General features: G+C 43.7%; 1 protein-coding gene and 1 long non-coding RNA gene across 5 annotated transcripts in view; both read left to right on the top strand.

The window, feature by feature from the left end:
- The window catches only part of LOC118114097, a 1,048-nt gene extending 197 nt beyond the window's left edge, over nt 1-851 (top strand). Inside the window, exon 2 of the long non-coding RNA XR_004697420.2 lies at nt 492-851. This is a non-coding gene — a long non-coding RNA (uncharacterized LOC118114097). The remainder of the gene's footprint in view (nt 1-491) is intronic.
- Nucleotides 852-2,758: 1,907 nt separating this feature from the next.
- LOC118113858 (sodium bicarbonate cotransporter 3) overlaps nt 2,759-15,000 on the top strand; it is a 27,826-nt gene continuing 15,584 nt past the window's right edge. For 2 of the 4 annotated variants that reach the window (XM_035163902.2, XM_035163900.2), the window contains exons 1-6: nt 2,759-2,914; nt 11,342-11,423; nt 11,772-11,903; nt 11,983-12,121; nt 12,218-12,378; nt 12,456-12,644. In XM_035163902.2, the coding sequence (XP_035019793.2) occupies nt 2,876-2,914; nt 11,342-11,423; nt 11,772-11,903; nt 11,983-12,121; nt 12,218-12,378; nt 12,456-12,644 (742 nt within the window). In that variant the 5' untranslated portion in view covers nt 2,759-2,875. Of the gene's footprint in view, nt 2,915-10,488; nt 11,007-11,341; nt 11,424-11,771; nt 11,904-11,982; nt 12,122-12,217; nt 12,379-12,455; nt 12,645-15,000 lie in introns of those variants that run through there. The other 2 variants (XM_035163899.2, XM_035163901.2) reach the window with 2 other exon arrangements.

The raw sequence follows: 15,000 nt of genomic DNA, 5'->3' as shown, positions 1-15,000 counted from the left end.
ACACAGTGAGAAGTACACACTGAGAAGTACACAGTGAGAAGTACACACTGAGAAGTACACAGTGAGAAGTACACAGTGAGAAGTACACAGTGATACTGAAAGTACACATTGAGAAGTACACAGTGAAGTACACAGTGAGAAGTACACACTGAGAAGTACACAGTGAGAAGTACACACTGAGAAGTACACACTGAGAAGTACACACTGAGAAGTACACAGTGAGAAGTACACAGTGAGAAGTACACACTGAGAAGTACACAGTGAGAAGTACACAGTGAGTAGTACACACTGAGAAGTACACATTGAGAAGTACACAGTGAGAAGTACACACTGAGAAGTACACAATGAGAAGTACACAGTGAGAAGTACACACTGAGAAGTACACACTGAGAAGTACACAGTGAGTAGTACACACTGAGAAGTACACAGTGAGAAGTACACACTGAGAAGTACACACTTCTCCTCTTCATCGCCTCTCCTCTTCCTCACAGACCTCACCTCCCAGAATCCATTGCTCTTGCTCGAAGCCGTCAGGCAGCACGAAGCACCTGATGCTGCTCAGCCCCCAAAGAGGCCGCCGCCCACCGGGCTGAACCGCACCCTGATGAAGACGAAGATGAAGACGAAGATGAAGATGATGAAGATGAAGATGATGATGACCAGAGGGCGCCGCAGGGTTCAGAGATGTATAAGTGAAGTAAAGATGATAAAATATTTATAAATAATACATATTATTGATCATATAAACATAACTCAGTTTAAAAAATTATTTATTTTTATTGTTTGTCTCTTATTGAGCTGATGAATCTGTTTAATGCTGTAAAATGATCTGAAATAAACATACACGTTTATTTCTGTGTCTGTGACTTTTCACTTTTAAAAACAATAAATCCCCCCAGTGACGTTTCTAAAGCATCATGGGAGCTGGCGCCTCGACACAGGGAACTGAACAGTGCAGCACGTGACAAAGGTCAAAGGTCGTGTGAAATATTAATAAGAGAGCGACGCAGGACGTCGCCTCCTGCTGAGGCTCATCACTGCTGCGAGAACGACAACCAGAGAGTGGAGCTGTAACTGCAACACACACACACACTGACACACACACTGACACACATCACACACACATCACACACACATCACACACACTGACACACACTGACACACATACTAACGCACACACTTACACACATCACACACACACTGACACACATCACATCACACACACTGACACACACTGACACACATACTAACGCACACACTTACACACATCACACACACACTGACACACATCACACACACACTGACACACATCACACACATACTAACGCACACACTTACACACATCACACACACACTGACACACATCACACACACAGACACACATCACACACACACTAACACACATCACACACACACTAACACACATCACACAAACACATCACACACTGACACACATCACACACACACTGACACACATCACACACATACTAACGCACACACTTACACACTAACACACATCACACACACATCACACACATCACACACACACTGACACACATCACACACACACTAACACATTACTCAATTTCTGTCCTGTGGTTGTTCGCCTCCACCAACCAGTGCAGTCACAGCCCCTCCAACAATATGAAGTCACTGTGACCTTTGACCTCTAAAATCGAATCAGTTCATTTGAGAATCCAAGTGAATATTTGAACTAAACTTTAAAGGATTCATGGAAGATGTTCTTAGAATAACAAGTTCCTAAGGAAGAAGAGTTTTAAGCAACCGTGACCTTGACCTTGACCTCTGGACTCCAAACTCCAATCAGTTCCTTTCTTGAGTCTTTGTATGTGAAGATGAAAATAGCACAAATGGAAAACCTGAAAACATAAAGAACAAAGGGTATGAATGAGATTGTAAATCTTTCTCCTCGACCTGTAGAAACACTTTGAATGTGCGACTCTGTGGGAACAACAATGACCTGACTGTAATGAAAGCATCAGGATCAGAGCAGCAGGAACGAGAAGCTGCTCCATTCACACACTCTGGCTCCTTCTCAGATATGTCACCAGATCAGAGGGAATCTGATTCTGTTCCTTCTTCATCTTCATCTTCATCATCTCACAGCAGGAGGAGGGTGGTGCTTTCATGAGCCGTCTTACACAGTGGGAAAAATCCCCTCCTCGCTGTTTCCAACGAACAGTGGAAACAAACACGAACCATTCTACTCATCTGTTTCTATTCCTCCAGTACGTTGATTCATTTCATTTGACCTCCAACTAGAAGGTCGTGTTTCCATCTGCATGTGTTTGTGTATCTGTTAGTTTACAGGATTCCATCAAAACTTCTGAACAGAAAGAAAAAATGTCAATTTGATGCAGAACCGGGTCGGGAAGTTTGTATCACTCAAACTGTGACATTTTAAAACATTTCCACTGAGCTGCTGTAACAAGCACATCTCAAGTTCTTATTAATGACATGTAAGAACCTTAAATGTTATATTTCTATTAAGAAAGGAGAATTAAAGATAAAACAATCATGGAACAAACAATATCTGATGTTAATATAATGTGAAATGTGTTGATCTATAAACTGCTCAGAGTTAAATCTGTGATTTTATAAAGTTAATGTCAGAAACTAACTGTGAAAAACTTTCATGACTCCGCCTACTCCTCAATCACCCTCGGTGATTGGTGGAAATCGGGCAGCTGCTGCCACGTCAGCGGAGCAGGGCGCTGTCAATCAGAGAGGGGCGGGACATCTGGAGTTAATATATTCCAGAGGTTTGTGAAGAAGGAGAGAAGCTGAGTGAGGAAGAGGAGGAAGAGGAGGTGACCAGCTGCTCCGGGAAGCAGAGGAAGAGGAGCAGGTGAAGATGGAGGAAGAGGAACAGATGAGACCGCTCCTCACAGCGGTAAGTTCGACCTGTTGTAGCCGCCGGAGGCGAACGACGACTCCGCGGAGCGTCCGACGAACAGCGGGGCCATCCCGCGGAGTCGTGCCGGACATGGCGCCTGTTGGCCCCTGGAGCTCCGGGGGAGTCCCGCTGTGTGTCCCGCTGTGTGTCCCGCTGTGTGTCCCGCTGTTTGTCCCGCTGTTACCGGACAAGTTTGACTCTGAACGAACCACGCTGCTGCCAGGAAGTGATGGTGGTGATGGGCAAACTTCCCGGAACTCATCCGGAAGGTTCCGTAGTTGTCGGTTCTCAGAGTTACCGTGAAACCGGTGAACGTTATTAAACTTTCCTGAGAGTTGGATTTGACCCGGACTGACCCGTTCTATCATTCGGGTTAAAGTCCATCCTTCAAACTCGAGTCTTTATCCTAATATCTCTGCTGTTCTGTTTAACTCCTGTTACTCCCTCAGCCCCGAGCCCCCCCCCCTCTCACTGTGTGTGGCCCTTCCCTGTAAGTCACTGTTAGTGTGTAGCTCTCGTGCACGTGCAGAATGCGGGTCTGGTTCGTGGTGATTGTGACAAACTGTCTGGAAAGTGTGTTTGCACAATTTAACTCAGACATCGAGCAGAGATGCTTTAAATGAGGCTTTAAATGAATGGAGTTTGGTGAGGTGGACCAGGGCCCACAAGCAAGGCACAGAACCCCCACTTGTTCTAATGACCTCTGACCTCTGCAGTTCAAGTCATGAAGCTCAACCTGCTAAGGTTTGATTTCCTCATCTCAGAGGGTCCTCGCCACCCGCTGGATGCTGCTCCGCTGTTACCACGGTGATAAGAGTCAATTATCAAACTTGTGAAAACTTTTCTTGGAAACCTGTCAAGTTAAAGTGTAACAGTGTGGTGGGCTCTTACTCTGAAAACCGTATAATTGATTAGTTACATACATCAGGCTTTACAGACAAACAGATCCAAACACATTTAAAGTCCTTTTCAAACATTAGAACTCTGATTGTTAAAAACTTTTTGGTTTTTAAGTGTACACATACGTCTCAAATATATCAATATTCTATAAGAAATGTGTTCCCAAAATATCAGAGAATTTAGTTATTTTCATTATAAATTAATCAACCACAAAGAATTATCTAATAAATAACTTGTAAATCAAAAGATAATGAAAAGAACTGTTTCTTAACCGTTACTTAAGAGAATATTAATTTATCACTAATAAATAATGTACATAATGTCAGTGAAGGTAAAACAAAGATATTGGACCTTTGACTGATCATATTAATGACATCTTAAGGCCTAAAATTGAAATGAGTAGATTTTGGTCTTTTTCAGATTTCTTTCACTTTTATAGCAGAAACTGATCTAATCTAACAGTACAAATATTTAAGATACTTAAAGTACCAAAAGCTGATTTCAGAGTGATGTACATCCAAGACGTGCTACAGAAATGTGAAGTGTTCATGTGGAGGTCAGAACGCGGTCAGATTCACGTGAACACTGCAGCAGCAGCTTCATTCACTGAGAAAATATGTTCATATCAGTCAAATGTCACATTATTTTAAGTAAAATTGTTGTTCCTGACTGAAGGTTGCGATTTTAAAAAGAAACATTAAACAGACCTGAGGTCCTTTGCAGTTATGTGTTAAACCTCCTCACTATATCCGTTTAACTTACGTTATATTGATACAACTTTATATTCCTTTTTATGGATATTGTTTCAGTGCCCAGCATTAAGTGCAATATCTCCCTGTGAATTGAAGTGGAGTAAAACTAATAAAGTATCAGAAAGTACTTTAGTAAATGTACTTAGTTACCTTCCGTCACTGAAGTCACAGGAATGAAAACAGATACGTTTATGGGAACTGTCAGTTAGTACTTTTGTTATTTGTCTGTTCTTCTTATCATACTAGGTGAAATAAATAATGTTTGAGTGTTGTTGACACTTTGTGTCTGTGCAGCCTCAGACTCTATATCTATCTATCTAGATAGATAGATATCTATATATAGATAGATATCTATATATACTATAATCTGAGCCAGTGATTGGTGAGTTTTTCCAGTGAGCTGACGTGAGGAGGTTTACTGGAGGAACAGACTCAAACAACTTCAACCTGTTGTGACAGGACTCACTTTACACTGCTTCATTTGAAAGGGTTTCAGAACCAGCTCCACTCTGAACTGCAGCCACAGAAGAAACACTAAGACGGCTTGATCCAGATTAACAGGAGGGAAAAAACAACAGTTTTCCTTTTCATCAGCTTTTGGCAGTTGAAAGAAAATGTGAAACCTCAGTGAGTTTGTGTTTCTGCAGACGAGCGACTGTCGTTTGTTGATGTCATTGCTGCTTCACAGTTTTATCACCGGCAGACGAGTCTGAGTAGAAAGGGTTTCTCTATAACCATCCTCTAACCTTTAGGGCTTTTTCAATCAATCAATCAAATTGTATTTGTATAGCCCATATCCACTTATCACAGTCTCATAGGATTTAACAATCTGGTGCAACTTCCTGTGTCCATAACCCTCAACAAGAGTGAGGAGAAACTATCAACCTTTTATCGTCAACAGAAACATCAGTGAGTTACAAAGAAGGATCCCTCTTGTAGGACTCGTTCACACCTGGTTGGGTTCAGAGCTTCAGACTCTTCAGTTCAGTGTGAACCTGAACATCAGGTGTGAGAGGTTCCTCAGAGCAGAAGAGGAGTTCTGGGTCTGGATCAAACTGAACCTGGTTCTGTTGCTTTGCAGTGAAAACACGTTGTTGGATAGTTTGGACTTTTGGACCAATCACAGGAAGTAGAGACAGAATTAAACAGTAGAAGAAGAAGAAGGAAGAGGAAGCAGCTTCTTCACCTCCGACAATAAACAGTTTGAACCACGAGGACGTTCATTTGGTGCCTTTGAACTAGTGGAGTACTGTAGTATTGTGGTATTGTGGTACTGTGGTACTGTGGAGTTGTGGTCTGTGGAGTGCTGAAGTACTGTGGAGTGCTGAAGTACTGTGGTACTGTGGAGTGCTGAAGTACTGTGGTACTGTGGAGTGCTGAAGTACTGTGGTACTGTGGAGTACTGTCATGTGATCCACTGCTGGTTAGTCAGGTCAGAGGTCATGTGGTCAGAGTCAGGTCAGAGGCATGTGGTCCACTGCTGGTTAGAGTCAGGTCAGAGGTCATGTGGTCGGTCAGGTCAGAGGTCATGTGGTCCACTGCTGGTTAGAGTCAGGTCAGAGGTCATGTGGTCAGAGTCAGGTCAGAGGTCATGTGGTCCACTGCTGGTTAGAGTCAGGTCAGAGGTCATGTGATCCACTGCTGGTTAGAGTCAGGTCAGAGGTCATGTGGTCCACTGCTGGTTAGAGTCAGGTCAGAGGTCATTTGGTGGGTCAGGTCAGAGGTCATGTGGTCCCCTGCTGGTTAGAGTCAGGTCAGAGGTCATGTGGTCCACTGCAGGTTAGAGTCAGGTCAGAGGTCATGTGGTTAGTCAGGTCAGAGGTCATGTGATCCCTGCTGGTTAGAGTCAGGTCAGAGGTCATGTGGTCCCCTGCTGGTTAGAGTCAGGTCAGAGGTCATGTGGTTAGAGTCAGGTCAGAGGTCATGTGGTCCCTGCTGGTTAGAGTCAGGTCAGAGGTCATGTGGTCCCCTGCTGGTTAGAGTCAGGTCAGAGGTCATGTGGTTAGAGTCAGGTCAGAGGTCATGTGGTCCCCTGCTGGTTAGAGTCAGGTCAGAGGTCATGTGGTCCCCTGCAGGTTAGAGTCAGGTCAGAGGTCATGTGGTTAGAGTCAGGTGGTTAGAGTCAGGTCAGAGGTCATGTGGTTAGAGTCAGGTCAGAGGGCATGTGGTTAGAGTCAGGTGGTTAGAGTCAGGTCAGAGGTCATGTGGTTAGAGTCAGGTCAGAGGTCATGTGGTCAGAGTCAGGTCAGAGGTCATGTGGTCCCCTGCTGGTTAGAGTCAGGTCAGAGGTCATGTGGTCCCCTGCTGGTTAGAGTCAGGTCAGAGGTCATGTGGTCCCCTGCTGGTTAGAGTCAGGTCAGAGGTCATGTGGTTAGAGTCAGGTCACAGGTCCCACATGTTAATGTAGAGCTGATTTAACTATTTAAATGCAGTATTAGTGGAAAGCATCATTCTATTGGTCTGAATGTTTGACGACTGTGATGACCACAGTGTTTGATTGACAGATGGTGCTTATACTCAGGAAACAGAGACTAACATAACAACAAGCTGTTTACTGCTGCGTAAACACACACACAGTGTCAGTGTGTACAGGTTAGTGTTGTCGAGTCGTCTCAGGGGGTTTGTGTTGACGCCAGCTGACTCTCTGGTGGACTGTTACACCGGATCCTGTTGGTCTGCAGGGAAACAAGAGGCAGTACTGATTATTGTTGTTATTGTGTGTTTGTGTGTTTGTGTTTGAATCAGTTATTTGATGATATAAATACGAGATCTCATGATTGACAGCTACAGTGATTAATCCAGAGCTTGGTTCTGAGCCTATAGTCCTGCTCTCCAGAGGATGAACCTCTAGGCTTTTATGACTCCATTATATTCCCTCAGGACGAACAGTATAAAAACACAATAAATGAAACTAATAGAAATAATCAAAAGCTACAATTAACAAATGCGACCTCCAGGAACATTTAGAGACAAGCTCACTGTGTGTGGTTTGTGTTGTTGTGCAGCTGTTGACACAGTCCAGCTGTTTTCAGCCACTTCCTTGTTGCTGTTGCTGTGGCAACTGCAGGGGGGGGGGCAGTGTTTAATGCAGGCTGCGTCTGTTGGATCATTGGATACAGACGATCGGCGGGAGGCGAACAGCCTCCACATGACAAACACACACTTACTACTTATTATGTTGACACAAATATCAGCAGATCGATGTTAACAGTTAAACCATAAATTAATTATATTTGAATCATTAAAAATAAAACACAAATACAACCAAATATAGAGAACTTGAATTAAGAGAATAAACATAGATTTATTTATTTATAGCAAGACATAAATATAAATCTACATTTTGTCTGCAATGTTTATTCTGTTTAATACGTTTTCATTCCAGCAAACATGAGCACAGATACTAACATGTCTGTGAGAAGCTGAACCCGTCAGATTCGTTTATTAATACAAACCTTTATTTACACTGTGGCTGGAAAACGGCTCCAATCTGAAAAAGCACAGAAAGAAGAGGCCATTTGTTGTGATGTGATTGTTCAGAATCATTGTTCAACTCAAACCACAGCAGGCCTGATGTGTTGTGTTACCACCAGAGGAGCAAGCATTGAATATTGGATATCCTTAATACCTCTCCAAGTTGTGGTCGGACTTTAATACAATAACTGGACTGTTGCTGTGAGAGTGAGGATCAGAGTTTGTGCTCTTATCCTTCTGAAGCAGGTTGTGATCCACAGCCGTCATCGTCCCTCTGACTTGTTTACTTTAGCATCATATACCAAAGTGCACTTTATGCTTTGGTTTGTTTTGCACAATTTCTTATTGCAATATTTGTTAGTGACAGTTATTTGTATGAGTTGTGGTGATAAATGTCGTATCTGACACCGTCCATGTGACCTGAACTGACAAACTTCTCCTCTAGCTTTTATATTTATTCATTTAAATCTTTATATTTGTCATGTGTTAATACAAAACTATTTGGATATATTATGTGTATGTGATATTTCATCAAGTTTAAAGCTGGTAATTCAACCTTTGAAGATTATTTTGTGTGACGTAGAGCTGAAATCAAACAGCTGTTTAACTGGGTTTTAAACAACTGGGTTTAAAAAAATCAATTCTCTGATTAAAATCGATCTTGATTCAAATGATCCGATATCGATTCATAATCTTTTTATACATGAAATATATGATCGACCACATTTTATATAAGAACAGCAGCAACATTAATTAACGTTAATATGCTATTATCATTATATCAGTGGTATGAAATGGTTTCAAAATTAGGGCAATAATATAATTTATCACAATAATTTCTGGGACAATTGATCATCCAACAAAATGTCTTATCATGTCAGGCCTACCTTAATATTGTTTCTGAAAGTGTCTTTCATACCCAAGCAAAATTTCTATTTTACACTGAAATATCTGAATCGATATTGAAATGAAACCAGACCTTGTGAATGGAAATCAAATCGTTTTGTGAAATCAGTGGCGATACTCAGCCTTAGTTGTAAAAGTGAATACTTGTCAGATGACTAACTGTGTCTTGTTCCTTGAGCCTGTGGCAGAGTTCTGTCTGTATCTGGTCATTTGGTTTGTGGTGTAGGAGCCCAGAGCAGTGTGTCTGAAAGAGAAGAGCAAATGTAAAACCCCGTCTGTCATGAGTTTATATGGATCTGTGCTCTGTGCTCGTGTAGCAGCTTGTTGTTTCTCATTAGAATTCCTGAGCTGAGTGGAAAAGAACTGGTATTAACTGAGGCAAGAGGATATCTGAACTTCTGTTGTTCCAAAATAGAAATCATTTGTCATTTTCAAACTAAAATGTGAAACTTGGATCCTTTTTAATGTTCAATCTCTGCAGAGAAACACCAGTGGCCCCACCTGGTGTTCAAGTCACAGGTTGAAGGAAAAGAAATCAGAAAATATAAACTATAGGTTTGTTTTAGAAACTAATGCTAACATGCCCGATCAAAGAGATCACTGTCGAATCCAATGTGAAGAACTGGACTTAATCTGGTTGGTCTTGACTTGGAACCCATTCGATTTGACTCAGAACCTGTTTGACTTACTTTGGGACTTTATCTTACCTCAGGACTTGATATGAGACTCTGGTCTTTCTCTTGGAGCTTGTTGGTCTGGAAGCACACTGGTCTTGACTTGAAACCTTTTGGTTTTGACTCAGGTTTTTTGTTGGACCTGGAACTTGTTCTAGACTCTGGACTTGTTGGTTTAGACTTGGAACTTGTGCTAGACTCTGGACTTGTTGGTTTAGAACTGGAACTTGTGCTAGACTCTGGACTTGTTGGTTTAGAACTGGAACTTGTGCTAGACTCTGGACTTGTTGGTTTAGACTTGGAATTTGTTGTTTAGACTTGGAACTTGTTCTAGACCCTGGACTTGTTGGTTTAGACTGGAACTTGTTGTAGACTTGGAACTTGTTGGTTTAGACCTGAACTTGTTAGACCCTGACTTGTTGGTTTAGACTTGGAACTTGTTGTTTAGACTGGAACTTGTTCTAGACTCTGGACTTGTTGGTTTAGACCTGGAACTTGTGCTAGACTCTGGACTTGTTGGTTTAGAACTGGAACTTGTGCTAGACTCTGGACTTGTTGGTTTAGACCTGGAACTTGTGCTAGACTCTGGACTTGTTGGTTTAGAACTGGAACTTGTTCTAGACTCTGGACTTGTTGGTTTAGACTTGGAACTTGTTGGTTTAGACTTGGAACTTGTTCTAGACTCTGGACTTGTTGGTTTAGACCTGGAACTTGTTCTAGACCCTGGACTTGTTGGTTTAGACTTGGAACTTGTTGGTTTAGACTTGAACTTGTTCTAGACTCTGGACTTGTTGGTTTAGACTTGAACGTAACTTGGAACTTGTTCTAGACCCTGGACTTGTTGGTTTAGACTTGAACTTGTTGGTTTAGACCTGGAACTTGTTCTAGACCCTGGACTTGTTGGTTTAGACTTGGAAGGGTCAGAGTGGAGACAGAGTTCAGAGTCTTGTCAGTTTTGTTTGAATTGCTGTGTTTGTGTTCTTCCTGCTCAGAAACGTGTGATTTGTCCATCAGCCTCCCGCCTCTTTTTTTTAACCTGCTGTGTTTGCAGACTTGCAGGCTCGCTGGTTTCTCTGCTCAGTGAAGCAACACTCTGCTATAAATACATGAATCATAGCCGAGGCTCTGCTGGCAGCGCGGCGTCTGTATTCACTCTCTGAACCTGGACGATTGCAGATCCACACACGACTGTTGACAGTTGGTTTATATCTGAGCAGCTGCTGCATTTCTCTTTTCGCCCTGTGGGGAGTTCACTGCCACAAAGTTTTCCTCTTTGGGACGTTTTCTGTTTTCCCAGAAGCAGAATCTCTTTTTTTTGAAGCAGCTATGGGAGACTACTGGGGAGACATTGCCGGTCAGAGGGTGGCCAGAGCTGTGTCCCAGGTATGTACCTGCTCTTACAGTGTGTGAAGTTAGTGGTCGGGCCATACGGCTTCACACTCTGACTCTGTGACAGAGGAAGTGACTGTGGTTGAAGCAGAATCATCTTCATGAGTCATTTGAGGAAATGTGGCAGTTTAACAGGAAAAGAGTGAAATAAAGTACACAAACATGAATACATGTAAAAAGAAAAATGATCAATCTACTATTAAATATCCTGTGTGTGTGTGTGTGTGTGTGTGTGTGTGTGTGTGTGTGTGTGTGTGTGTGTGTGTGTGTGTGTGTGTGTGTGTGTGTGTGTGTGTGTGTGTGTGTGTGTGTGTGTGTGTGTGTGTCAGGGGAACGATGAGGAGGCGGTGCTGGACCAGGGAAAGACGAGCTCCACCCTCCACACCAACTTTGAGAAGGAAGAGCTGGAGAGTGAGTCCACACTTTGTCTGGTTTCAAACTCGACGTTCAGTAACATGACAGAGACGTGAACACTTCTATCTTGGTACAGAGTCAGTCCCAGTTTCTATAAGAACGAAACAAGGAGATTTAGACAGATGACCTAAATGTGTTGTGATCAACTTTATGTGTAACGAAAATAAAATGATAAAGTTAATAGTTATTAATTACTTAAACATGAAATATGATGTTTTAAAACCAGGTTAGAGAACTGACACATCCTGTTTATTTTCACACATGAGGAAGATCTTTAATGATTTATTTTTAATATGTAAATTTCTTTTACATCAGAAGAACAGTGTCAGTTATTTTCTCCGTCAGGTCACAGGGCGGTGTACGTGGGGGTCCACGTGCCTCTGGACCGACAGAGCCGGAGGCGTCACCGTCACAGAGGACACAGACATCACCGGAAACGGCGCGAACGGGAGGACGGACGGGACTCGCCCACAAATGGTCCGGCCCTGACTATCTCAAACGGTCAAAATATGAAGAACAAATGTGACACGATGACGAGCGTGATTTGTCTCCGTAGACACGCCGTCGCAGAGAGTCCAGTTCATCCTTGGGATGGAGGACGACGACGAGGAGCACATTCCCCACGACCTGTTCACTGAGCTGGATGAGCTCGCCTTCAGAGACGGAGAGCTCCAGGAGTGGAAGGAGACGGCACGGTGAGGACACGCCCCCAACGTTATCTACATTCACTTCATTCAGGACAACGATCCTCCAACATTACATCTATCTATGATGTTTGTGTGTGTAATCAGGTGGTTGAAGTTTGAGGAGGACGTAGAAGATGGCGGTGAGCGTTGGAGCAAACCGTACGTGGCGACGCTGACGCTGCACAGTCTGTTCGAGCTGCGTTCCTGCATCATTAACGGCACAGTGCTGCTTGACATGAGAGCTAACACCATTGAGGAGATCGCAGGTCAGGACGCCGCCATGCCGACGCAGCGGTTCTTACGTGTGGTTATTCCGATGTGTCTCATGTCCCGCTCTCTGCAGACATGGTGATAGACAGCATGCTGGCGTCGGGTCAGCTGGAGGACGGCGTTCGGGAGAAGGTGAAGGAAGCCATGCTGAGACGTCACCACCACCAGAATGAGAAGAAGCTGAGCAACCGGATCCCACTGGTTCGATCCTTCGCCGACATCGGCAAGAAACACTCCGACCCCCATTTACTGGAACGTAACGGTGAGACCACGACGCGGCCGTCCTCAAGTTTATAACCAGACTCTGCTAGTGAGGGAGGAATCTTATAAACCTGCTGTGTGTGTAAAACCACGTGCACACACCTGACACAAGTATTTCTGAGGTCTTCGCTCTTTTGATTGGACACTTTGAATAGTACCCCCTGCCCCTGATTGGCTGTTTGGTTTGATCCCTGTCCGACCATCTCTTGTTCCACAGCTCAGTCTGGTATCAGAAAACCTTTTCAAATGAATCTTTATTAGTTAAATGCCATATCACAAAATACATCATCTCAAGGCTCTTCACAGTGTGAGGTCGTGACCAGTGACATCACTGTGTGCACCTTCCACCTGAGCATGTGTCATGATGCGTCCGTGGTTCAATCCAAGATGATTCATGGTCTAGTTTCAGTTAATCCTTGCACATATCAGGACTAGTTAGTCTAGAGTTCATGTTCCTTCCAGACAACCTGAGCGTCACTCGTCTTTCTGCTTCCCTTCTTCTCCTCAGGGGAGGGTCTGTCCTCCTCTCGTCTCTACCTCCTGCGTCGCTCCTCCTCACCTCCCATGTCCCCTCGTCTCACCAACCTGCTCGGACGCCACCTCTTTGAGGCCTGTCCGCCCGGCCTCAGCCCCTCCCTCTCTGCCTCCCTCCTCCACGCTCCTCCCTCCGGCTCTCAGCGCCGCCGCTCTGCTCCGGAGGGGCTGTGGGGGGGGGATCCCTGAGGAAGAGGAGGAAGAGGTGAAGATGGAGGACAAACAGGACCTGATGTTTCCTCACAGTCAAACAGGCACATCCTGGCATGACGGTGTGAACAAACTAAACCCTGATCTGCTGTGTGGGAACTAAAACCTTTTTTGTCTGACTGTGGTTTTGTTTGTAGAGTAAATGAATCACAGCTGGAAAACAACTGCACAACTTTATTAAAAAACGTCTTCTAACAAGACATCAGCAGTGTATTTAGGAGCCGGTGAACTGATCTGACTAATGATACGTAAACATCGTAGAGTCTCAACATCTGTCACATCACCTGTGTTCAAGTGTAAAGATCAGAATCGTCCTGTGTCCTACAAACAATGACCAGGATTATTATAGCTTTGCAAGTTTCATTCATTTCTTTAGTTTGTTGACGAAACGCTGCAGTTTAGTTTATTGGTTTTGTTTTTATGCGTCGTCACTTGTAAAGTTCAGAGGCTCACGTGGCCCCCACCTGATCTGTGGATAATCAGACCCCTCGTCACTGAGGTGCTGTTAATGTGCCGACGTAAAGGAAGTCCAGATAAACAGGAAGTGATGAGTGAGCACAACAAGCTGCTCACTCCAGTGGAACGAGGAAACCTCATCATTCAGCTGAAGACAGAACATCGGATCTACAAACTGTTCACTTGAACTGACGTTAAGGTCTTAAACTGAACTGAAGCTTTATTGGTTGAGCTGGTTGAGTGTGGTGCAGCAGTGAGGGATGATGGGAGTTGTAGTCTTCTCCTGGTTAGGATTCCTTCAGGGTTGATGGTTAGGAGGTTTTTATCAGGAGCTGAATTCTCCTCATGTCTCCTCCTCTCGTCAAAACTCAGTGTTTCTCCGACTCGTCTCCGATTGGCTGTGAGTCGAGCTGCCGCTAACGTTTGCTCAGCTTGTTTCTCTGAAAACTTCAAATCCTGACGACTAAAATCCTTCATCTGCTTCAAATATAGAGTTAAAAACCACCAAGATCTAAAAAGTGCTTCCTAAAGATGTGACTTCAAACTGGATAGAATGTGACCTTTGACCTTTGTCTCTTGTGAAAAACAAACACTGACACATGCACAAAGAGGATAGGACGCCACCATCAGGTGACTAAATGAAACACACTTTTACCTTAATTAAAACTACAGATTTCTGCAGGTTATATCCATAAATTAACAGAATTCACATCTGAACATTGAGCTGTAAAGATCATTTCCAGAGGTTCCATCCTTACGGACTCGTGTTATGTGAATGAACTTTATTCAGTAGACGAAGTTAATTTCTACATTCAAAGGTCTGAAGGGTTTAAAGGCGAAGTTGAGAAGTCAGATGGAGTTTCTGTTGGTTGGCAGCGACGTGTGTGTGTGTGTGTGTGTGTGTGTGTGTGTGTGTGTGTGTGTGTGTGTGTGTGTGTGTGTGTGTGTGTGTGTGTGTGTGTGTGTGTGTGTGTGTGTGTGTGTGTGTGTGTGTGTGTGTGTGTGTGTGTGTGTGTGTGTGTGTGTGTGTGTTCCCCTCGGGCATCTCTTCTGCAGTCATGTGGTTTGAATCAGCAGCTACACACACACACAGAGGAGCAGCCAATCAGACGATCTTAAAGCTGCAGCCTTAAGAGACAGAAAACAAGAAAGATAAA

The sequence above is a fragment of the Hippoglossus stenolepis genome, chromosome 8 (genome assembly GCF_022539355.2).
Source record: "Hippoglossus stenolepis isolate QCI-W04-F060 chromosome 8, HSTE1.2, whole genome shotgun sequence".
NCBI lineage: Eukaryota > Metazoa > Chordata > Actinopteri > Pleuronectiformes > Pleuronectidae > Hippoglossus > Hippoglossus stenolepis.
Note: the sequence above shows the minus strand (reverse complement) of the source record. Positions and strands in the feature narration are given on the sequence as shown.